This window comes from Spermophilus citellus (genome assembly GCF_964194105.1).
Source record: "Spermophilus citellus genome assembly, chromosome: 11".
Classification (NCBI taxonomy): Eukaryota; Metazoa; Chordata; class Mammalia; order Rodentia; family Sciuridae; genus Spermophilus; species Spermophilus citellus.
The window spans coordinates 110,348,391-110,374,085 of NC_138192.1; the positions used below are offsets into that span (position 1 = coordinate 110,348,391).

A 25,695-nucleotide genomic window follows, 5' to 3' on the forward strand; every position below is an offset into this window, starting at 1 on the left:
GCCTGGCACAGCCAGAATTGCTCCACTTGTGAGAAAAGTTCTAGGAATGAGAAAGCACAGGGGAAAGGTGGTTATTGTTTTTAAAGGGCAAACACAGGAGCTGCGGAGGAAAGGAACGCATAAGCAAATAATGGAGAAACAAAATGAGAAGTAAGGTCAAGAGCCGAGGAGAATAAAATATAGAAAAAGAAAAGTGGAGGAAGCTCAAGAAACTCCTGAGTACCGCGAAAGGTAAGAGCGTCAAGAGAGGGAGAAAGAAAAAGGACTCCCAGGAGGCCCCGCCCCTATGCCCCCGACCCCGCCCCTGGGCTGGAGGCGGGACTTCCTTCCCGCAGGGCACTGCTTCCGGCAGAGTCCGGAAGACTGCACGGGGGAAGGGGCGGGGTCCCCGCTGCGCGCCCAATCGGGGTGACGCTTTCGTGTAGCCGGGGACTCGTGGGGTAACTAGCACTACGGACCAGCACCATGGCGTCGGGCTGCAAGATTGGCCCGTCCATCCTTAACAGCGACCTGGCCAATTTAGGGGCTGAGTGCCTCCGGATGCTAGATTCTGGGGCAGATTATCTGCACCTGGATGTAATGGACGGGTAACTCCTCGGGGCTCGGGTCGGGCTTGCCGCGCGGGGGCGGGACGGCGCACCTGTATTGAATGCCTGTTGGGTGCACGGTGTCCCTGTACGACCCAGGGCGCCTCACTTTGAACACTGTATTGAGGTGGGGAATGGGGTGGGAAGCTTGAAGGCCCTGGCTGGAACTGACCTGACGCAGCATCCTGGGCTGCGGGCTAGTCCCAAACCTCAACTCCTCCCCTCCCCCCACGTAACGTGTGGTCTTAGGACCCGGAAGCGACCTTAAATCTCCAGGCCCTTTCGTGTACAGTAGAGAAACTGAGGCCCAAGGGGATAGGCATGACTTGCCCAAGCTCATATAGCTAGTTAGTGGCAAAGCTGGGGAGACATATTTGTGTAACCATTAAGAGCTTGGCACCTGAAGGGAAATTGCCCAAGTTCTGTCACTTCTCGGATTACCTTGGACAAGCCACTTAATCTCATTGAGCTTCAGTTTCATTATTTGAAAAACATGGGAATACGTACAGAACCTATGCTTAGGTATGTTTGGAAGACAAAATGAGCAAATATAAGTTTACAGTGCCTGACGCATAGTAAATTCTCTGTAACTGTTGTATCATTATTCGAATTCTGATTTTCCTATCTATTTTTTCTTCAGGCACCCTGCTCTGCAGTGAGGTCAGTTTTTTGTAAGTAAATTTTAAGCACTGTAGTTATAACATATTATTTGGAATCAGACTAGAAGTTTCTTAAATTGGTTACAGAATGAGGAAAGAAATGGAGAGAAAACAGTAAGAGGCCCTCAAGATCATAGACGTTTGTGACAGAATTTTAATAACTTTTATCTTCCCTTTGCCGAATTATCTGTAGTTCTCTGGTCTGCACTGTTACGCAATTTACGGTGTGTTGGGATAGAAGATTTTTATTGCAGCCACTGCAGTGCTGCACGCTTGTGATCACAACGGCTGGAGAGGCTGAGGCAGAAGGAAACTGGTTTGGAAAAAATAAAACCTGCATATAGTTTGCAGTTTTCCTTTTAACCTTCACACACCTTTAAAAGTAAGAACTGTTGTATGTCTTTTATAGTGGAGAAAATTTGTTTAGGGAGGTTCAGCCAGTGCCCATAAGTCATGTGCTCCAGTGTCTCCTAGGCCAGGGTTATGAAAGTGGGGTTGTAGACTCCCTTTTTGCAGATGGCCAGTGAGAACCTTCCCTTCCTAGTTTCTCTTTGTTTCTCTCTCTTTTTTTCTTCCCCAATATTTTTTTAGTTGTAGGTGGACATAGCCCCTTTCTTTCCCCTCCCTCCCTCCCTTCCTTCCGTTGAGAATCGAACCCAGTGCCTCACATGTGCTAGGTAAGTGCTCTACCACTGAGCTACATCCTCAGCCCTCTGTTTCTCTGTTCCCTGGCCCTTTTTTTTTAATCTCATCTAACATCACACTTTGTATTTGCTTGTTTTCTAGTCTCCCTCACCCAGGCCCTCAGTTTTTCTCCTGATTAAAACATTTTGATCTAGAAAGTTGGACACTAGTTTGGAGATCACTGTGGAAGGTGGGGCACTTATATACTTATGTGTGGAATAAAGAACAGGTTAATTCTCTGGACAAATACCTTGGAAAATGCACATGCATCATGACAGGGCAGTGACTGGAATGTGTTGATCCTAAGCATGAGAACAGAGCAAATAAGCTATTAACAAAATTTGAAATTGGGAGATTTCACATTAATCTTGGGAGGGTGGAATAGAAGATTTGCCAGCCCTGAGTGCACTCTGGCAAGGTCACAGTTAGCTAGAGCTAAATACCTTTAGTCCGTCCAGGTGTTCATTGCTTCTCATCCCCATCTGCTCTGTTTTGCTCCTTGATGTTATCTGCCAACTCCCATTGGCTTGTGACTCCTGATTAACAGAAAATTTGTTTTCTGGTATTGGTCTGGGTACATTTTATATCAACCTTAGTCCTCCTTACCACCTACAACTTGTTTTTCTGAAATAGAATTTATTACAGAATTTGTAAGTAAAGCTAGAGATGACGAGAGAGAAAATAATTTTATTTCTGTACTACAGTTATAGTTTAATTCCAGTAAGTCTCTGGGAAGAAGAAATACTTTTATTACATTTTATTTTTTATAGACTAGTTCAGAAACTACTTTCAAAGGGAAAAAAAAGGCATAATGAGATAATAATAAATCAGACTTTCTCATGAAATATCTGTTTGTGAGAGTGAAATAATTTAGTCTTTTCCATGCTGGTCTGATAAGAACTCTTGGGGCATTTGAGAAATTCAGATTCTTGAGTCCCCTTTGGAGTCAGTAAGCTTGAAGTAAAGGCTGTAAATCATTTGTATCAGATGCTTCTGTGTGGTTACCTAGGCAAATTCAGGACATTCTGACTTCAGGCTTGAATTTGTAGCCTTGTTTTGTTAGGGCTTAGACACAAGCCTTTCATATCTTCTGAGTCTATTAAGTGTATTTTATTCTTCCAGGATACTTAGTGAACCCAGTGTATTAAACTGATCTTCAGAAGCATAAATTGGTCACATAATTTGGTGGTCAGTCGTTATAGTTGTTATGCTTGTGTTTGCTAGTAAATATGTATTGAGTTGTACTTTTTCTATGGTCTTTATTTTTTGTTTAAGTAACCTAAGCACCTCATCTATCTGTAATCCTGACAGCAATTGCTCTTAGGCAAACGCTAGAATAATTGTCTGAATATTAGAAGTCAGCCTACTAGGGCCAACATATCAGTAAATGAAAAGTATCTGTCCTGATCCACCTTATCTGTCCTCAGGTGCATCCTGAATCCTGACCTTCCCCCACTCTCCCCTTAGTTGTCATTGTAGGGACAGATGAACATACTAATTTAGGTAAGCCTATGTTGAACTCCTACCTTTGCCACTCATTGAATGGGTGACTTTGGGCCTCTTGCTTGTCTATAAAATACAGATAGTAGTGCCTATCTCATAGGGTTGTTGTGAGATTTTAAAGATTTAATATATGGGAAGTTTTTAGAACTTGTGCCTGGAATATATGTAAGTTTGTTTTGTATCAAAACTCATTGTTTCTGTCATCTAAACTTAAAAGCTCAACCTTTTAATTAATTAATTTATTTATTTTTATTTGTTTTAATTAGTTACACATGACAGTACAATGATCTTGACATATCATACATTTGAATCAGATGGGATATAATTTCTCATTTTTCTGAGTGTACAGATTGCAGAATTACATTGGTCAACCTTTATTCTCTTTGCTTTTACTCCCCAGCACTTCACATCTAATCAGTTGACACATCCTGTCAGTTTTGCCTGACCTTGTCATTACTGTTCTTGCCACTTAACAACACCTTTTATCTTTCTTTTTGCAATTTGTTGCTCAGTCCTCTTTCTGCTTTATTATTCAAATGTTATTTAGTATTCTTGCTTTAAAAATCTTACTTTGTATTTTCAGTGGGATGAAGTCTGAAAAGCTGAGCTTGGCATTTGACTCCCTTAATGTGATTTAATCCACCTCCTATGTTTTTCATACCTAACTTATTAACACCTTTAACCTCCTCTTTGAACATAACTTGCTTCATTCTTCCTTTGGTTCATTTTAAACCTTTGCTTCATTTCTTTTCTCATCTTTACAAATCTTGATTTCTAAATCTTATGATCTTCTTTTAATGTTGTGTAATACTTTTTTGTCAGTTTACCTATAATCATGTATTGCTTGCTTGTTACTGTTCAATGTTCTGAAAACCCAGATTTCATTAATGTAACATTATATCTTATTTCTCACTCATGTAACATTGAGTGTGTGTCCTCCTTCCATTCTGAGGCTCTCCTGCCCAAAGGGCTTTGTTATCAGAAAGGTAAAGTTAGAGTAGGAAAGGAATACATGTTGAATAGTCGTTATCTAAAGTCCCTTATCCATATCTTGGATTTCTTATCATATTTACATGTAAATAAAAGGAGTTATTTTGGGAATGAGACCCAAGTCTAAACATGAAATTCATTTATGTTTTATGTACATCTTACACACTTCTGAAAGTAATTTTACTTGGTATTGTTAGTTTGCCTGCATTTTGATTGCAGCTTTTCACATGAAGAGTGGAATTTTCCATTTATGGCATCAAGTCAATGCTCAAAAAGTTCTCAGTTTTGAAATAGTTTGGATTTTCAGATTAGGGATGCTCAGCCTATACCACTACTCAGGGGTCACTGATGAGAACTAATCATATGGGCTGACATGGAAGTAAAGGGAGCTGAAAATGTAAACTCTCTTAGGGTATGGAGGAATTCTAGCATACTTCTTTATAAAGCACAATATTTTATGCACCCAGCATGATTACTTGCATGTAGAAGATTTTGCTAAATGTTTAAGTGAGCAAGTAGAATAATAGGAGTTAGTGGGGTAGGTGAAAGGTTAAGTACCTTGGGTCTGATATCAGACACTTAATATGAATCCTTTCTCCACAGAGTATTGACTGAAGGATTTTATTTATCCTGCTCTCTTCAAGTGGGGATAATAGTAGTATCAATTTTGTTAGGCTGTTGTGAAGGTGAAATGAAGGTACAATGCCTGGCATGTAGTAAACTCTCATTAAAAGGTAGTTATTATTAAAAACATCAATTTTTTTTACTGGTTATCTTCAGGAAAATTTAAATTGTCATTTAGTGCCCAGTGAAATTGCATTAGAAGTAGCCACAAATTTCTGTGAAAAGCTATGACTCAGGAAATATGTGCCGGTGTCCTGAACTTTGCGAACTAGTATGTGACTTGGGCAAGTCATAAACTTTTGGGTTTTTTATTTAGTCATTTTTCCATTTCTCCCTGTTATGGTTATAAATTCTTCTAATTTGTTATGAAGATATATGTGGCATTATACATTTCTGAGACATCTAGGAGCTGTTGCTTTGCAAAACAAAGTTGTCCAGTTACTATTAGTTTAACTTTCATGTTGATGATATTAAATTTAAAAATATTGCAATCCCAGCCAGTCCCTTCTACCCCCATCAGAATTCATATTGAGAGAAACATAAAAACTGAATTGAAAACATTTTCAGAATGAGATTTTGTTTGTCTTGTAGGCATTTTGTTCCCAACATCACCTTTGGTCACCCTGTAGTAGAAAGCCTCCGAAAGCAGCTAGGCCAGGACCCTTTCTTTGGTAAGTGTTATGTCATCTGATGTTGGATTATGTTGTTCAGATCAAAGAAAAGGGGATGATTGATTTTTTAGCTTCCAGTTTATCCTGTACCCGTCCCCCCCTTTCCCTCCAGCCCTTCTTCCTGTGTTGGGGCTTCACTGGCCTGACTTTAGTAGCAAGCCAAACTCTTTCCTGCCTCAGGGCCTTGGCATTTGCTAATCTCTGCTTAGAAAGCTCTTCACTTGGTTGAATGCCTCATCTTTGGGCCTCAGATCATTTGTCATTTTCTCAGAGAGGCCTTTCTTAGCACCTGTGGTAAATTGACCTTTATACATTTACTACCATGTTGATTTTCTTATAATTTCCTCTGGTCTGAGATTACTTTAACCAGACTATAAAGCCCATGAGGGCAGAGATTGAATCTACTTCATTTACTGTGGTTTTCCTAAAGAAGCATAGATACATGATTAGGACTCAGTATAATTGACTGAATTTATGAGTCAGTTGACTCATAGACGGCCTAGAAGCCATTTATTTCATGCAAATTGAAGATTCTGAATTTTCTGAAATTACTTTTTTAATCAATTTATGGTACCACAAATGCTCGTTTTTTTATGAATTCAAATAATTTTTGTTGTTATGAGAGGTGGATAAAATAAATAGCATTGTTTGCTCCCATTTTATGGTAGCCAGAGTTTTCTGCTTTTGGCTTTCTTGTGTGGATTTTAAAAACACTTTTTTACTGTTTTCTCTTCATTTTTTTGGGTTCCTAGGGTCACGTGTCGTTACTGTCTATATATTCTCCTGTTATTGACTTTCCTCTTTCCAGTTCTTGCTACCACCATATGCCCTCTGTTTTTTCTTCTTAGCTGTTTGCTGATAAACTTGCTAATTTATCACTATAGAGTTTGGTCTAAAATAAAGGTGAATGAACTCTGTACATCTTAATGTTTAGGTCTTGTGATCTTTGTTTTTTATATTAAGCATTTTTTTGTTGTTTAATTCTTGGATCTTGACTATTGGGTGATTGATACATGAATGTATTTTAGGAACTAGATCACAGGTTGTATGTGCAACTTCTTAAGTTCTTAACTGTTCATGCTTAGTTTTGAGTACAAATAAGCATCTGAGAAGAATTGATTAGAAATCTGTGCTTGTTATTATCTAAATCAAAGGACTCCCAAGTGTGGTATCGGGACCCATGGAAATCCTTAATATCTTTTCAGGTCATCTGTGAGATCAAAACTATTTTCATAATATGTGATACTTTCTGTACTGATAGTGCAAAAGCAGTGGTGACTTAATTTGCTGGTGGCTTAACCCAAATCAATGGAGGGGTATTGAATTATACCAGTAGTAACTTCATGCTTCTTTGCTGTGTGTTTTCAGTAAGTATCCTTGGTGAGACAGTACAGATTATTGATTTTAATAACTTTTACCCCTGAGCACATGTCTTTTTGTGTGGCAGAGTGGAAAATACATATAAAGTAGTGGTTGCATATTCAATTATGATGGTTTTCTTAAGGAAAACAACTTCTGCCATAGTTTGAGTTATGATCTGAACTAGGTGCATTTTTCATGAATATTATGATATTTTCTTTAAAATTCATAAGGTGAACTTGTCCTTAAAAAAAATACCTTGTCAGTTTTATAGCCAGCCACTGATAGAGCTTGGATAGAAAATTAGAAAACTTGTTTCTTACTCCTCTGAGCTTGACAGTTTCCAAGTGCAGATGCTCCTTATTTACAATAGGGCTATGTGTCACTCAGGGTGTTGTAAAGGTAAAAGTATCTTAAGTTGAAAATGGATTTACTACACCTCACCTATCTAACAGTTGTAGCATTTATACTATAATGAAAGTTATATTACTGTGGTCTCTTTCAAAATATCTTATTGTATTTACTGTTCTTGGATAATGTGAGATGATATTTAAAGGAAGCACTTTGTGGCTTTTCTTTGGCATATTTGAATTGCTGGTATCACTACTCTTGCACTTTGGGTCCATTAAGTAAAATATGGGTCACTTGAGCACAGGCACTGTGATACTGTACAAATCATCACCAAGACAGTTACTAAGTGACTAATAATGGGCAGATAGTGTGTGCAGTGTGGATACACTGGACAGAGAAATGATTCACAGAGCAGGATGGTGTGAGTTATGTGATTTTAAAACTTGGGAATTGTTTACTTATAGAATTTTCTATTTAATAAGTTTTAGACTACAGTTAACTATAGAAAACTTCAGAAATGAAGCTGCAGAAAGTAAGGCCATGGATAAGGAGTATCTACTCAGTTTATTAATTTTTTAAATAAAGTAATAAGTAGATACTTTAAAATGTATTAATTTGAATTTCTAATACATTTCATATCTATAAATCTAGCCCATATTGGGCTGGGGTTGTTCCTCAGCGGTCTAGCGCTCACTTAGCATGCACAGGGCCCTGGGTTTGATCCTTAGCACCACATAAAACTAAATGAATGGAATAAAGATATTGTGTCCAACTACAACTAAAAGAAGAAAGAAAAAAGTCCAACCCATATCAACATAGGTTTTTAGGGGTCTTCAGTATTTTTTAAGAATACAAAGGAAGCCTGGTGGATGAAAGTTTGAAAACTGCCAGTCTTATGTTCTTTATAGGCAGATTCACTGAACTATGATTCCCTGAACTTGTGGAGATTCTCCAGTGAGAGATGCTAATGGTTACTGTGTGCTAGAGATTCAGTAAGGTTGACTAATCAGTCTGGTAATTTAAGGAATGAGTAAACTAGTTATTTTAAGCTGGATTGAATTTTCCTTGTTTGTAATAGCAAAGAATAAGACACAACAGAGGAATACATTTTTAAAAATTTTTACCTATTAAAATATGTTCTAATTTAGTTACTTTTGCTCATTTAGAAATAGCAGACTTTAATCTTGGCTTCATTAGTTAAGTCATGTGCTCCTTTTCTAACATTTTTTCCAGAGCTTTATTGAACTTTTATTTGAACTAACTCTTAGTTAAGTTCTGGAATATTAGAATTTTTTACTTAAATATCAGAAATGTACTTTCTCTAGCAAAATAAAAGAACTCTCCTCACTACCACCTATCATTCTTCACAGGCTTGTTTCTTGATCAGCCTCTTTTAAGCTGCCTCCCCCCTTCTCACAAGCCACTATTGTTTTTTAAGGCAAGTTCTCTTAAGAAGGCCATGCCCGTGCTATAGAATGAGGTTGAATATCAGACTTCTGGTCAACTTGAAATCTGTTCTGGCCCATAATCTTCTGCCACTGAGTTAACAGCAGTTCTCTTAGTTGCTCACGCCCAAATCCTTGGTACCATCTCAACTTGTCTTTTGTCTACTACATGTAAATCCATTATACCTTTTGTTGCCTGTACCTTCAGAACACACCCAGAATCCTCAATTGCTGCCATCTTCCTTCCTCACCTGGGTTATGTCCATCTGGCCTCCTTGGTTGGACCTTGTTGCTTAACATAAAATCCTGTGGTATTTTTCACTTCTTGTTTCGAATAAAACCTGAGGGCCTGCCCAGCTCTGTGCTGTATTTCCTCACTGCATTCCTTTCTCTGACTTCATCTTCTCATCCCTGGACAACCTTGATCCCAGACACACTTTCTTTATTTAACTGCCAACTTTGTTTATATTTTACTTATTTTATTGGTTTTCTTTGCTGCTAAAAAATGTAATTACCATGATAGTAGAGAAACAGCCACTAATACCCTGTTTTCTGCCCTATTCCTATGGCCTAGAATAGTTAATGGTGCAGGAAATGTTTATTAAGTTTGTTGAAAGAATAAATGGAATCACAAAATTTAGCTCTCTAAGAGAAAGCAAGGCTGCACAGATAGTGTGACTTGTTTGTGTTTCTGGAGTGGCACTCATGTACAGCAGCATGTGCTTTGGAATTTTTTTCTTTTTTTTTCCACAAATGAATTTGAGCAAACCTGTCTTCAGGATAAAGGGAAACTACCTTGAAGTATAGCTGTTTAGTCTCTGTCATGCCAGGAGAGTTTACATTCAAAATGGCAAAGACTACAGACTGATTTCAACTGTATGAGCCAGGTATTTTCTTTCCAGTAATATTTAGAAGCTGTGTCTTTTCTTTCTAGACATGCACATGATGGTGTCCAAGCCGGAACAGTGGGTAAAGCCAATGGCTGTAGCAGGAGCCAATCAATACACCTTTCATCTAGAGGCCACTGAGAACCCAGGGGCTTTGATTAAAGACATCCGGGAAAATGGGATGAAGGTAAGAAGTTATTGATGGTAATGTTTTATACTATTCCCTTTCAGGATTTGGCAGATTTATGGAAAGCAAGAAGTGGCAGGTAAAGAAGACTTGATGTAAGCACCTGCTTCAGCTGTAAAGCTAGGATTTTAAGAATGAGACTTGTTTATCAGATAGGATTTACATATGCCACTAATGTTTTATGAAAATTACTGCAATTTGATGTCAAGAACCATTTACTTTTGACAGCCACAAATGAAGTAATCTATGTATTCCATTTATTATTCTTTTTTTAAAAAAATGGTATTTATACTATGCCCAATATGCACAATAATAAGTAAAATAATTATTAGTGTGATGTAGCAATTTTTTCTCTGTTATAGGTTGGCCTTGCCATCAAACCAGGAACTACAGTTGAGTATTTGGCACCATGGGCTAATCAAATAGATATGGCCTTGGTTATGACAGTGGAACCTGGGTTTGGAGGGCAGAAATTCATGGAAGATATGATGCCAAAGGTAAAAAAAAATATTTGATTCTGGGATGAGAATTTTATTGTATGTGTTCTTTCACTAAACATATATTGAAAGACTTGTCTATTAAGTCATCCTATCACAGGGAAAAGAGACGTTGGTGCCTACAGATTGTTGTAATACAGGATGACAAATACTGAAGTAGATTTAGGTTTTAAAGTCAGAGCTGATGTATCCCTATAGTGAAATTTTCTTTCAAAACTGTCCTCTTCTAACCTTTAGATCCCTTGGAAGTTTTCTTTGAATATAGAGGGTTTGTCTTTATCTTGTTTACATGTCTCTAAAAACATGGCAAATTGAATGCCATTTGGTAAACAGAACAAAACCCACTTTGATAAAGCTTAATTTGTTTCAGTACATTAAAGAACAAGTGTGCCCAGTATGTTTTGATACAATTATTTGGAGATTTGGAGTTATAATGGCTAGTATAACTATTTGATTTTGTTTGGTTCCCCCCCATATCCACTTTAGGAGTCACTTATTTCTTCATGTATATCTAGGTTCATTGGTTGAGGACCCAGTTCCCATCTTTGGATATAGAGGTCGATGGTGGAGTAGGTCCTGACACTGTCCATAAATGTGCAGAGGTGAGACTGCTCCTTGACTGTGACTAGACCAATTTCTTGTCAGATAAAATTTGTAAGACACTGTCTTATGGGCCAAAGAGATTTCCCCTACATTTCCTAAATTGACTTTGTTCCTTAGGAAAGTATTTTTCTCTTTCTTTTTATTTGTTTAAATGTAGAATTAAGAAACTAAAGACCAATAAGTAAATTTTTAAAGTGACGAATTGTTAAAGTAAATTTTGGTTATATCAGTAATGCTAAAGAAAGTTCTTTGTAGAAAAGAATATATTGAATACTAGCCCTTTGGAAGACCATTAAGTTCTTAGGACTAAGAAATTTTTCTAAAACAGGGAAAGAAAAGATACCTCATTAAAGGGAAAAATAGAGAAATTTAATTTTCATAGTTATTATGTTAATTTTTAGAACTTAGATATATTTGTAATCTGTTCCTTGTTAAAAAAGACTAGGACCATTTTGACAAAAATCTAGGCCTGGTCCACACTTGGTCCTCTACATAGAGGTGAAGAGTTCTAGTTTTGTTTTATCTAGATAACCAGCCTGCTTAGTTGGGCCTCACCTTCATGAGAGGATGGCATCCCTTCTGTAGCACTATAGGTGGTAAATGCTTGTGAGGCCTACTCTTATCCAGTAGTATTGTGTATCTGCACTTCTAGATTCTCCTACAGTAGCCACTGTAGGAGATTTTGTTTAGTTTTTTTCCCCAATGCTTGATACATACCTATCAAGTTTTGACCCTTGTGGAATTGCTTTGTATCAACTGTTTGCTATTATGCTACTCCTGCTCAAATGAAGAGACATACTAAGTGGTGACCCTATAAAACTTATTTCTGTGAGGAATGTTGTTAGAGATGTGATGTTTTGTCATAAAGTGATAGTGTAACACTGGTGAAATGTTCCTCAGCTTGTAGTTCTCCCCCTCCTCCCCTTTCTAGCAAGGAATCACATAACACATTTGAGTTTCCCTTCTCATGTCATATCCTGGGAAGTTCAGAACTAAATTTGGAGGCATCGTACTGTGTTTTTTAAAATGTATTTTTATTTCTTTGCTTTTGCATCTTAAACCATCATTTTGAAAACCTCTTCTAGATTATTAAAACCATTCTGGAATGTTAGGGTAGAAATATTTCTGACACAAAGTGAGAAATCATTTAGATTCAATGTTGCTGATGTCATATGGATAATTTTAACATTTTTATGGTAATTGTCCTTTCAGAATTTCCCAAAATTTATATAAATAATTCAAGGATTGTTTCTTTAGTATCTCTGGGGGCATTGGTATATATTGAGGAAGAAACCTTAATAGAATTTTAGATTAAAGGATTGAAAATTTTATCTATTAGCAAAGACAATTGTGTAACTTATTGAGAATTGATTTAACAAAAAAGTTGAGTGATTTCTTAAGATACATTTAAAAATAAATTTACATTCACATTTAAAAAATAATTTTACATTCTTGTGAATATCATAACTTCTTACATCATTGAACTAGATTGCATAAGTTTGCTTATCTGAAAGTGGATTTTGGACCAAGTGCTGGGGTAGGCAATGGTAGAATTCTGTTGTAGGTTCTTCTGCTTCTTTATTTAAGGCATAACCTAAGTGTTTACTTCTTCCAGGCAGGAGCTAACATGATTGTGTCTGGCAGTGCCATTATGAGGAGTGAAGACCCCAGATCTGTGATCAACTTACTAAGAAATGTTTGCTCAGAAGCTGCTCAGAAACGGTCTCTTGATCGATGAAATCATAAGGAATCCAGAGTTTGTGTTCATGAAACCTTCTTTTTACTGGAAAACAGGAATATTGACTACCAAATCATACCAGGTTGAGGCAGTGCTGCTTTTCTGAGCAATTATTCATTCCAGTGATTAAAATCTATTGTGCAGAATGTTCTAAGAGGTTAGAAATTGATGTATACAACATTCTTTAGTGATCCAATTTAAAGGTTAGTGTGGTTAAAAAACTGTTTCTAATAGAATTGATTTTTATAAAGAGTGAAAATATGGGCTGTATTAAGGTTACAAAAAAGAAATGTATCATAATGCCTAAGGTGGATAGACATTAGCTACTATGAAAAATTTTTTTCCATGTTTTTAAAAATAATGTTCTATTGTTTCCCAGCTGTTTTCCAAAAGCAAAGGAAGCCCTTACATTTTTCCTACGTTTTTCCTGTTTCACGTCATTTGTGATTTGTTTATATGCTTGATAATATGAGTAGTGTGGAGCTAAAAAATACAAGCTTGGGCAGGATGGCATACTGTGGTCTTGGATCTGAACATTTATTTTTCACTTATCACCTTAGATTTGATTAATCAAAAACTGTAAAGACAATGTCTTATGAAACCCAGGGGTTCTAAAATGCAAGCATAGATTTTTATTGAGTGTTTTCTTTGTGATTCTTTCCTATTCCTGGTTTTCTTAACCTCATTCAGCTTTCATAAGGACATTAAATAATGCTTTTGTATTAGCTCGCCATAGATTAAAAACTAAAGCTTTGGGTGTTCATTGAGTTGAATCCTGACTCTGCCATTCTAGCTGTTTGATCTCAGCAAATCACCCAACCTTTTCACACTTCTGATTTCATTTGTATGTTGACTATAATAACCACCAAGCAGAGTTGAGTTGAAGATTAAAAGAGATAATTGTTGATATATAGAAAGCTTCTAGTACTATTTCCAGAATTTAGAGGATACTCAGTACAGAGTAGTAGATAGCAATGTAAGTTTATGGGAACATGGTTATAAAGTACTTTTGTATAATCTTATTAAACCTATGAATTACTCCTACAAATGGCAGGACAGGTATTTTGTTCCGTTTAAAAAATGAAATTAAAGCTCTGTGATAGGCTGGTATCATGGAAAGATCCAGTATGACATTGTTTTTCTGATCTGTTCAATCCCCCTGCCACACCCTGCCCCAAGAACCTTTGGGAAATAGATTAGGTAAAAGAAGCTTCTTTTACTTAATTGTCTCATTTCCAGTCAGTCTTTATCGTATTAGTTCAGATGACTGATAATAATATGGGTTTATAGATCTTTACCCCAGGGATATATATTTTATTCTAAGAAAGACCAAGTAGGCCAAGAGATGATGTGGTAGTGTTAATCCATAAACTCGGTATTTATAACTGTTCCCAGTTATACAGAGATTAGTAGGTATCAGCTACGTTATTCTTCTAAATATTCTCAGTGTAATAATTATGGCACAAAATAATAGGATCAGTATCATAAAATTTCTTGATGCTGCTGGGAGTTCTGAGAAATGAGTTTCAAAACATAAGAACATTGATAACCTATCCATGTAATAGAACTTACTTAGGCTTTTTTCCTATACAAGGTAAAAGTTGTACTTTGCCTTAGGAGAAGTTTGTGCCATAAATAGGTAGTATTTAATCAAATCATACAACGCAAGGCATATAGAAATAACTTTAATTAAAAAACTTACATAGAAGATTATAATATCAGACAAGACAAAGATTTGAATTTTTTTTGCCAGGACAACTTGTATGTCAGGCTTTTTTTTTTTTTTTTTTTTTTTCTCTTTAAGAATAAATGTACAGTGAAACTACAAGGAAGTTTTGTCAGTATTGAATTTGAATTTTATCCCCTTTTATAGGGACCAGTATAATTTCCATTCCTAAACAAAAACTTTGTGTCAAATTTCATAGTCTAGGCCAAATAGTCAGGATTTCAGTTAGATGAGTGTTATAACTTGAATAACCATTTTACATGACCAAGTGATTCATACAAATTGTCCTCATGTTTCACATAGGAAAAAATATAGTAGAATAGCCTCAAAATGTGCAATCTCAGTATCAAATATTGAAGTACTGGCGTCTGAGAAGTTATAATTCGCAATCTAGGATGCAAGTCAGAATAGACATTTGACTAAGCTATGACAAAGAAGGATCAAATAAGTTAGAAATATAACAGTTTTTCTAGACTAGAATTAAACCATTGTTTAAATTTTATAATGAAGGATTTTCCTGTTTATTGCACATTTTAAATTGGTGTTTTCAAAGATGTATAATTTTAAAGTGCGCCCATATATAACTAATTTGCTTGTCTCAATTCTGTTAGGAATAACAGAAAGTAGCCTGCTGTCAGTCCAACAGATATCATTGATTTTAAATAAATTGAGTATTTTATTATCTGGGATAAGAATTTCCATAAATAACTTCTCTTGGTTAAACATGTTAAAAAACAAAAATAACTCCCTCTCCATAGTCAAGACTTTCAAAAAAAAATTTTTTTTTTTAATCAGAGGAAACACGTGCTTTATATTTATTGCAGCTTACATTTCATAGGGCAAGTTGGTACATGCAGTTTAAAGTGGAGTAGGTCACTACCAGTGTAATTTGAAAACCCCGCATGTGCGCGCACATTCTATATGTATATTTGTATATTAATATATTTTGAGGCAATTTTAGTGAATTACCATGTGAATAGGAAAGAAAATAGCTCTCATTTAATGCAAGGGTGAGTGTGTGTATGTTTGTGATGTTAAAAATTACCCAATAATGTGATTTGACATCAAATTGCAGCAGTTAATATCTTGGTGCTTGTAATTTATATGATAAACACAGATGCCTAGCATTTGTCTATAGGTGAAAAGCTAGCTACTTCTGTGGTTCAAGAAGGTAAAGAAACAATCTTGCCTGTTCCCCATAAATAGCATGAAAGGTAAATACATGCAGTACATTCTGTTATTCTGGAAGTATGACCAGAACAGGGCTATTTTTTTTCCCCTCCTGACTTCCCTTCAGTTACATCATTTTCTTCACCTGTTGCCTGTCACCTATTTTTTTTAACATTAGTAATTCCTAGACCAAAGGCTTTATACTCTTCTGTTCCACCTAGCTGTTTTTTGGGGTGGTGGCCATTCTCTGGTGCGCTGGTACAGATGACTTCAGCATGGAAAGCTGTGCTTGACACCTCAGTCTGATTGTTTTTATCCTCTTGGCATAATAAAGCTGCCGTATCTTCATCCTTCAGTGGAAAAGACCGTCGTTCCCACCACAAAGACTAAAAGGGAAAACATTTTCAGTTAAGTTTCAAATAATTTGTTTAAGTTCATGTGTCAAGTAATATATAAGTTCATGTGTCAAGTAATATGTAAATGTCAAATATATACTAACTTATTCTTTTAGCAAAAGTGCAAATTTGGACCTAAATATCTCTTAAAGTGGGATGTACTGAAAATGTAATGACTTTGGGGCATTGTTTCACTTTGCTTCTGTCGTCAAGAGGAAATGGCTGTCACAGAGGACTGGTCTTCATTTTCAGCCTAAAGAGGATTTTAGGAAAACCCCTTTCAAAGTGCTTTTAAGTTTAATCTGTTTCTCTATTATCTTCATTTCCATCCCACTGTTATTAAGATACCTACTGACTTTTTTCCCCCTGAGTTATATAGTCTCCACTCTCCATTCTAGATCTGGTTCTTCCTTTTCAACACCTATTTATGAAGAAAGTGCACAAATGGATGCAGTGTTAGAAAACACTCCCCTTAAGGTAGGAACTGGATCTATGGGGAGACAAGTAAAAACTGTAAGAGGAGGAAGAGAAATAGCAGTTAACATTTACTATGGCAGGTGCTATTCTCCATTAGTCATATTTATTTTGTAATGAAAACATCTTCATTACCTAACAAGTAGGTAGGTGGAAGTTGCTAATGACAGAAGAGAAAAAAAGGGATTATAGTTAGTGGCAGACTAGAGTGTTGCAATACAGATCTGATTCTTATTATTCTAGAATGAACTATGCTGAATTCAATATGTAGTGATGAATCAATTTACAATAAGCAATTTCTACATACACAAAAGTTAAGAGGCAATTAAAGTCATACTTACTGTGATTTCTTGATTTTCATTTAAGGGTGAGCCATGTGCATAGAGATCATGGTGCTCTGAAGGAAGATCAGGAGGACTTTCAGCAGCACATTGCTGACCGCTACTGAAGTCATTAGGGCATTCTTTCAAAAGAAAGTCCTGTCCTTCAACATTTTTACTGTAAGCCCTAGCAAGAAAATATTAATTTCTTGAGATCTTAACATTTTATGAGGCAAAGGTATCACTAAGTTAGACACAGTATCTTTGCTTTACATAGTGCCACCCAAAAGATTTTAAAAATTCATCTGTTACCTTTCTGGTGCTATTATTTTCCTGTTTAAAACGCTTAAATATTTAGTCAAATCATATTTACATATTTATTAAATATTTAGCCAACTTATAATAACAGGTTTTATTACTTGGTTTTCTTTCTTTTTTTCTTTTTCTTTTTTTTTTTTTTTCCGGAAGACAAGAAAGAGCAATTGCTTGATCCTTATAGTCTTTTGAGTTCTTAGGGTATTCTATGATTATTATAATGTCATCCATGAATGTCTCAGTTCATCTTTCCCTCTGTATTTCTGGAAAGTTATACCTTTGGAATGTGGGAAAGGATGAGAATTCCATAATGTCATCTATATTAGGAGAACTCTGAACACGGATTTATAGCAAGCCTGGATATCTTGAGAAAGGTATTTTAATAGCATTAATTAAATGAGAGATGCCCCTTCACTGAAGTGACTGCTATATTTAACATGATCTTGTTTTTATGAGTTTGGGATATATTAAAAATAATCAATGTAAATATAAAACACTAGGGATTCTTTCAAATACATAATTATTAATTATGTTTATTATTTATTTTTCCTTCCCCAAAGGTTAGTCTGTGTTTTTTAAAAGTATTTTAGACTATTTGCCTGTTAGATAAGACAGTTATTTTTGAATTTTTCTTTTAAATCTTGCTAATTTGGAAATAGTTATGTTAAAATGGACTATCTAATTCTATCCCCCAGTGTTAGGTCCACTGTTAGAGTAGATTAAAATGACCTACTTTAAATATAGAGATAATTTTTATATTATTTGCTAGTTAAATCTATTCCTCTTACTGATAGAAAACCTGAGAAATAGAGTAAATTACAGAAACTCATCTTATCCTCATGTACTTAGCCCAATATATTTTTAATACAGCAGTACATGAAGTGACACACCAGTACATATACTTGTACACAATTCACTCATACATCCTTATGTGTTCTTTTTTAATGGCCCCCCCAAAATTCATGCAGAATTTTTGTTCATTCCACATGGTTTCCATGTTTTTGAGTTTTAAGTTTAAAATACTTGCCTACTGTTTCTTCTGTGCCATTTGCTTTGTTCCCATAGTGACCACCTGGCTTGCTCTCTCTCTTCATATTTTTTGTGTCTTAGGGAGAAGACTTCATCAGAAAGATCTTCTATCTGGAATTAGCAAACAAGATTTTGCTTTTATGGGAAACTTTCTGAACAGGTTTCAAATGGTTCATCTAGAGAACAGTAGCAAGCAGACTCTAAAATGCAGTTTGTGTCAGTCAAGAGAACGTTAGGAGATTAGCTTCGAATTCCTGAAAGGTGGGAGTCCAAAACTTTTATCTTTTTACTCTTGGTTCACATTTGAAGATTTATTGGGATTGCAAATAGGTATGCTTTCCATTAGCCACAGCTTGCATGAAATAATCTAAGAGTTTTATTCATTCAGTTGGATTTATATCGATTGTTCTTTATGGAGCACACATTGTTCTAAGGAAATGTCAATGTCAAAGAAAAGTAAAACTGATTGTAAGTCAGAATTAATGCCTTATCTAGGAATCTAACCTGGACAATTTGGTTATATTTAGGAATTTAGGTTTGACAAGGATCATTCTGAAATAGAATGCATTACAAGAGGGAAGGTCATTAAAGGTAAGTTGTAGGGTAGCTAAAAAACATGACAGGGCATAGAAATACCGTTATTTCATAGAAATCAATTATCTGTTATAAAATACTGCTTTTAAAGACCATCACGTTGACATTAGTTTGGTTATATATTATTTTTCCCTATACTTGTCCTAGTGTAATTTTACCCTTACCTATAATTCCATAATCCAAAAATCTGAAAAAACAGATTTTTCATATAATCCAGTCTGATCTGAAATGGTATCAGGCTGTTTTTAGTGTTTATCCCATTTGATTACAGAACTACTAATACTTGATTAATGTTATAAGAACTGTTTAGGCTAGGTATTACAAGATACATGTACCATATTAAATTCCAAAGTTTTCCAAATTCAAAAGCAAATTGGTTCGGGCTGGGGTTGTAGCTCAGTGGTTGAACATTTGCCTCACATGCATGAGGCACTGGGTTGGATCCTTAGCACCACATACAAAATAAATAAATAAAAGAAAGATTTTTTTTTTTTAAGTAAATTGGTTCTAATATATTGAAAATGGAATTGTAGGAGTGAATATTGACACTGTCTTTTTATTAAAAAAAAAGAAACAAGATTAATGTTGAGGAATATGTCTATATCAATGTCAACACATAAATAGCATGTTTTACTTTTCCTCTGTTTCTTTAAACATTATTATCTTTTTGAAGTCAAATTTGCACAGAAATATTTTTTTTTTAAAAAACTTGGTAAGTGAAAAAAAAGTCAGATGTTCAAGGGTTTATGTTTTCCTTTATTTCCTTAAATGTTAAATTAAACAGGCTTCATAATATAAAAAGGTATAATTATCTCATTAAATGAAAGGTAGCTTACCTCTTCTTCACCTAAGTTATATTCATCCAAAGGCTGAAGAACAACCATCCTCCAGCTGTTGAAGATATAAACCAGTTTCAAATAGCTTTTATCAATTTCTCTATGTAGCTATTTATTCTTTTAAGCACATTATGATTTCTTTCCTTGGGATTTCCATAATTCATGTGGTTCTATCTTAATACTTTGTTGTTGTTTTTTTAAGAGAAAGAATATTTGTATTATGAGAAAAAACAACAGGGAAGATGAGTCTTTACTTTTGCCTTTACAGTGAGTGAAACCTCTTCTCTATAGTTGGATGTTACATACATGTACTGATTTTAAAATAAGTCAGTGGTATGCTGATAAACAACTTGACCAAAGAGAAGAAGGGAAAAAAGACTGATTTGTCGTTTCTGCCAATTTCTTTGATGAGAAAATGCTTAGGGCCCCTTTTCAGCTACTAATAGTATAACCGACTTACAGAATTCTGTATTTAATAGCCAGGTCCACCAGCTAGTTCCAGCCCACTACTGCAAATGAAAAAACATTGTTGCCACAGAACAAATGATATTTCTAATTTTTGTAGGAAATTTCAACAGGCTTTTAAAATATGAATTCTCATAATACCTCTTAGAATACTAGACTTGCCTTAATACCTCAAAGTAATTAAGATAAACTGAAATTAAACTAGAGATGGGTAGGCCTTAATTGGTTATCACCTGGCTCATGTTTTGATTTCTAGTCTTTTTATGTCTACTTCCTGTGCCATATTCATACTTTTAGGAACTGCTTTCATCACTGCCAGAAATTGGGCTAACCTGACTGCCAATAGAAGCAGATCTGCACACAGTATTCAGGGACCTCCACAGTCTGGTTCTTTTCTAAGCTTACCTTTATCAATCTATGCAAAACCTATCTGGCTAAGCCTTACACATTTGGCAGTCTACCTTTGTTATAATCTCCTTGTTGTAAATACCATAACTCCCTGTATGTCTTCTCAGACCTTCCCATGCATCTTTTAAGTGTTTATTGTTAACTTGGCCAAATCAAAATTTTAGTTTTGTTGTGACAGATATTACTGTCTCATGTTGTGAATACATTATTACAAAGGTAGTTGCTTTCTTTGAACTCTTAGCAAACTTGTGTACATCTCTTTTCTTAAGGCAAATTTGTTTGTTGCTATAGTTTTTCTATCAGTAAAGTGCCTTTTAGTGCCATTGTACGTAATAGGAACCAAAATACAAATGAATGAAAAAAATGACTAGAATGCTGAAGTAAATCAATATAGAAATTCTCAGTTCTTAATAAAAACTAAGAAGTAAAGTTGCGATACTCTGGCAGTTTTTCTTCACCATGAGTAATGTAAAGCTTTCTTTAACGTTTTCCCTCTGTGGCTATACAAGTAGGCCAGAAAGTAGGCTAGCATTCTCCTCTCAGTTAAGATTTCCACTTCACTCTGAATTGAAGTTTATTAAAGGAAGAGGAAAGAATGTAAGGATACATACCTTGGAGTGATAATTTCCTTATATTGGAGTTTCTCTAACTTAGCTGGGGCTACTAAAGACATGGGAATCACAATGTTATCTATATCATAAGAGCTCTCACTTCTTAACCTCCTTCGTGCTGTACTCTGCAAAACAAAATTATGGTAATGGTTTACATACCTAGTTAACCTTTGGCGATACATTTCTTTCATCAGTTTCATAATAATAATAATAGTTTCATAATAATTTTTGTAAATTAATTGTTCTCAAATGTGACTATAAAATGTTAAGAAAACCAGTTAAGGAAGTATGCCTAAACTGTTTTGTCAGGTTTGTAATTTGTATATTTATGTGCACAAACATATATACTTATTATTAGGAAAGGTTATGAAGTATGTTTTGGTGAAACGTTTAGTAAAAATTATTATTATAGTCTTCATTTATGTGTTTCTGGTCCCCGAGTTTCAAATTGTTCATTTCTAACACTTCCCACCTTTTTAACTTTTCTTCTACTGGGCCTTGTGCCAAAAAACAAGGCAGAACAATACAAGTCCTGAACTCACATTATTAGCAAGGTTCTTTGTAGCTTCATATGCTAAAGAATAGAAATGGTCATGATAAAATTTAGTTTTTAACACAGAAAAGAATCTGTAACTGAAGATTAATAATTGTTTCCAAGTAAGAAAAAAGTTTTATTTATCAAATTTATTATTTCCTAATAAGATAGTTCGAAATGTGCCAGTAAGGCTGATATAAATTAGCAAAATACCCAAATTTTTAAATCAGCTGGTTTTATTTAAAAAATCTATACAGTAGTTTTAAAAAGAATTTGATAATATGGAGTTTTTTATTTTTTCTTTATTGATGCATTATAATTATTCAAAATATGGGTCTCATTGTTAAGTATTTCTACGTGCACACAATATAATATAAAGCAGTCTTAGAGTTTGGTATAGTAAAAACCTACTTGTGCTGATGAATTCTGTGTTCTTGATATAACATTGACATTAGAGATGGTAGTGAAATTACAATGGGATCCTGGTTCTGTGCGTTGAAAAGCAAATTCTTCTAATCTATTTTTTTCTCCTGCCAAAGAAAGAACCATTCATAATGTCATAGATTAAACATGACCGATATTATTAGAATTATTTCTCCAGTCAGTGAGAGGTGAATTGATAGTTTATCAATGGATTAAAAAAATTCATGTTTTGAAAATAAACAAAAGGGGAATTATAAAGAAGAGCCTCACTTGGTCTTGATACAGGTATTTCCATTTTCTGGCACCTTGGCATTTTCTCTCCAGCACGTTCGTATTACTTAATACTCCATCTGCTCTCATGACCCAGTTCCTTTTTTTTTGTGACTCCTCAGAGGCTACATTGTTAAGACTGATCTGAATTTTCTTATCCTTTCATTTTTTTTAATATCTGTCTTTTCTGTGAGAGATTTCCTTGATCTTATAAAAACACTATTTTGAAAAATTCCTACAATTAAAGTACTAATTTCTAAAAGTACTCTCGTATTCCTTTTTTATACCTTCCTTTTCTTGTTTCATGGATAAAGTTTTTCTCTAATGATATTGATTTGAAATTGATTTTTAATTCGTATTATCTTTCAAGTTCCTTTGTTTTTATTCTTAATAAGGAAATTTATATATTCATTTACGTACTATTTTATTCTAGTGTGAATTTTAAAAAATACAACGATATTTCCCAAATAATATAAAATCTAATACCTAGTCTACATTTATATTCTCAAGTCATTAAAATATATCCTCTCTGGTTAGTTTTTTCAAATATGGAGCCACATATTAAAATTGGTTATTACTCTCCAAGTTTTTTTGTGATCTGGAATAACTCATTTTTCATGATATGACTTGTTATACAGACTCGACTAAATGTCCTTTACTTTTGGAGTTGTCTTAATTTCTTTGCAGTACATCCTTTCATTTGTTCTTACATCCCTAAGTATCTATTAAACTCAAAATGAGATCTAAAGTAGCAGTCAATTTGTATCTTATTAAGAGGTAAGAAAAATTCCCGTGTTTTGGTGTGCATGTACGAAAGTTCTTCCAAAGCCTGATGATCCTTGGTTGTTCTTAAGAGTGAGACACTATAGAGAATAACAAAAGTTCTCAATGAGTGGGAATTTGTTCATTTTATGCCAAAATGTACTTGATTAGGTAGTAACTATCAAGTAGTGAGTTGTCTATTTTGGTACAATTTCTAAAGATACTGGAGATAACTGTAACTATACACAATGGATTTAATGCGTTAAGTACATCTTGGATGTAAGTAGTTTATAATTTGTTAAGTACATTATTGAGATGTTACATCTGGGGAATACTTACAAAAATATAGGGTTATGTTCCCTGGAACATGAACAAACACCAATCATGTAGACATTTTCTTATTAAAACATTTTGTCAATTTTGTTTTTTATCATTAACAATGACTGGTATGACTGTCTTCTCCTGTATCTCCACAACAAATCAATTTTGTATTATTGGAAGAGTTCCAGCTTCAAGTGATATATCTTGATTATCCTGGAACTATAAAGACTCTAAGGAGACCTGAATAAGGTGGTTGAGTGCCTTAGTTGAATCTTTACAACTTTCTCAAAATCTTGAGAAATTACTATTTAGAAGTAGTAATAAATTTCTGTAAAAGACCTGTTATTGAACTAGTTTGAGTCCAAAAAAACCCTTAGAGACTAAATTCTAACCATACAGCAGCTGATGAAAGAGAACTAGTCAGGGAACACTGGAAGGAAAATGCCATAAAATGGGTAAATAATCAATTTACAAAATCTGAATTAACTATGTGAATATTGAATATGTTCATGGGATGATAAATATTTTAGTTAATTAAGTGATAATTCTGAATTATAAACTCCTATGAGACAATTATAAACTTTGTGGAAAAGCGGATTTTCTTTTCAGTATTTAACCCTAATGGTCATATCGCATTTTAACTTACCTAATGCTGTTTCACTCAAATGTCTTTTCTTTCTTCCCTGAAACAATTGTGCAGACGACTCTGACTTTATTTGAGGCTTACATGTAGGTGAATATCCATTACTCCACTGATTCAGAGAAGTACTGTGTACTACAACAAATGAAAGGAAATGTGAAGTTTTAGTTTAACACAAATAATGGACATGTTAATTGGTACTTATAACAATGCAGAATTTTAAAATATCAGTTCAAAACCACTAGTAATGCTTAAGTACCAAGATGGATACCCCTTACGCTAAAAATACCTGAAATGGGATTTCTTAAAAACAACCTCAGGAAATAGCCAACTTCCTGTATTTGCTTCATTATTTTGAAGGGGATGGATGAAAAGGGAAGGTGATCTGTTCCCAAAGTCTTCCAAATTAGTATGGATTAGTTCAGATCTGCAAATTTGGGCTAAATAGGATCTGAATCCTGAAGTTGCTTACCTTAAATCCAGAAATAATTCAAGACCAAGTAAGTTTCAACAGGGTCACAACAGTCTTGGATTCCTCAAAAGCCAGATTTTAGATTTTATTCATCTCGGACAATGACTAGCACTAGTCTTTCTTTCTTTAAACAAAAAACTGCACAATTTTAAGTCACTTAGTGCCTAAGTATCCTCATCTATAAAATCTTGGGATTATAGGATTATGAAGATTAGATGAGTATCTAGCATGATAGGTGCTTAATAAATATTAGCTTCATCATTAGTATTATCTATCTGAAACTATTTTCAGTATTGATTTGATAACAAAATTGGCTCCTTTACGTAGACATTAGTTACAGTTCTGAAACTCTGACTGAAGTAAAGGGCATAGCCTAGTAAAGGAGTCCAGTTTCTTGATGACAAAGTATTCTAAAAATGATAAGACAAAATTTGTATATGTAGGTTCATGGAGATAGGCACAATTGTAAACAGAAAGGGGAACTTATTAAATAAAACAGAATTTATAGGGCAGAAGCACATAGGAAAGTGTTGCCACAAAAATGTGATCCATACGAAAGGTGCTGTAGACCTGGAGGAGAGAAAAACAGAGCAGGACAATTAGCTGTACCAGCTGATAATTGTCAATACATGCCAATATCCATGTCAGCCAAGCTACCAAATGAGATTACCTATCTCAACAGATAACAACCAGAGCTTTGGGCCCAAAGATACACAGCTGGAGAAAGAAGCCATACCCTAGCGTCCTACTTTTAAATGTCCCACTCATTCATAAATCTGAAGTAATGTAAGGTGTAAATCCCTACCCTTATCGTCAATAACAGTGGAAAAACAACCTTTAACAATGAATGTCAGTTTCAAAGATGATTTCACAAACTGAAGTCTTGAATACCAACATCATAAAAAAAGATCTACAAGTGGAAAAACCATCTCAGGAAATAATTACTGGAACATTCACAGAAAACAGATTAACAGGTCTTTAAAACAAATGTGAAGGAAAAATAAGGAAGAGTCTTCTTGGGAGATCTCAAATGTAAAATATAATTGCTCAAAATATGAACTGAATGAGCTGAGTAACAATGGACACTGCCAAAAATAAAAATTGGGACTAGAAAAGGAATTACAACTGAAAGGAACAATGATGA

General features: G+C 34.7%; 2 protein-coding genes across 16 annotated transcripts in view; one reads left to right on the top strand and one right to left on the bottom strand.

Moving 5' to 3' along the window:
- The first annotated feature begins 382 nt into the window (after positions 1–382).
- On the top strand, positions 383–14,448 carry RPE (ribulose-5-phosphate-3-epimerase). Of its 9 annotated transcripts, none has more exons than XM_081262516.1 (7): positions 383–576; positions 1,228–1,247; positions 2,086–2,120; positions 9,808–9,947; positions 10,310–10,444; positions 10,960–11,046; positions 12,663–14,448. In XM_081262516.1, the coding sequence occupies exons 1-7, from the start codon at positions 466–468 to the stop codon at positions 12,783–12,785; spliced, it is 651 nt and encodes a 216-aa protein (XP_081118642.1). In that variant the 5' UTR covers positions 383–465; the 3' UTR covers positions 12,786–14,448. The 9 variants fall into 9 exon arrangements, with proteins under 9 accessions (XP_081118642.1, XP_081118640.1, XP_081118643.1 ...); XM_081262514.1 differs by lacking the exon at positions 2,086–2,120 and adding an exon at positions 5,639–5,718; XM_081262519.1 differs by lacking the exon at positions 2,086–2,120 and adding an exon at positions 5,639–5,718 and having other exon boundaries at positions 562–576; positions 1,228–1,258.
- Positions 14,449–14,573: 125 nt separating this feature from the next.
- Positions 14,574–25,695, bottom strand: part of KANSL1L (KAT8 regulatory NSL complex subunit 1 like) — a 142,099-nt gene continuing 130,977 nt past the window's right edge. For all 7 annotated transcript variants that reach the window (XM_081262506.1, XM_081262511.1, XM_081262510.1 and 4 more), the window contains 7 exons: positions 24,086–24,214; positions 22,075–22,193; positions 21,129–21,253; positions 19,645–19,699; positions 18,213–18,325; positions 16,892–17,057; positions 14,574–16,067 (listed from right to left, as the gene is read on the bottom strand). In XM_081262506.1, the coding sequence (XP_081118632.1) occupies positions 15,837–16,067; positions 16,892–17,057; positions 18,213–18,325; positions 19,645–19,699; positions 21,129–21,253; positions 22,075–22,193; positions 24,086–24,214 (938 nt within the window). In that variant the 3' untranslated portion in view covers positions 14,574–15,836. The remainder of the gene's footprint in view (positions 16,068–16,891; positions 17,058–18,212; positions 18,326–19,644; positions 19,700–21,128; positions 21,254–22,074; positions 22,194–24,085; positions 24,215–25,695) is intronic.

What these genes read in the sequence shown, in the direction of transcription:
- RPE (XM_081262514.1), top strand. Translation starts at nt 466, where the DNA reads ATGGCGTCGGGCTGCAAGATTGGCCCGTCCATCCTTAACAGCGACCTG. An exon ending in CAGATTATCTGCACCTGGAT is followed by an intron (nt 577 to 1,227) that starts GTAATGGACGGG and finishes TTTTTTCTTCAG; the next exon opens with GCACCCTGCTCTGCAGTGAG. An exon ending in CTGTCCATAAATGTGCAGAG is followed by an intron (nt 11,047 to 12,662) that starts GTGAGACTGCTC and finishes TACTTCTTCCAG; the next exon opens with GCAGGAGCTAACATGATTGT.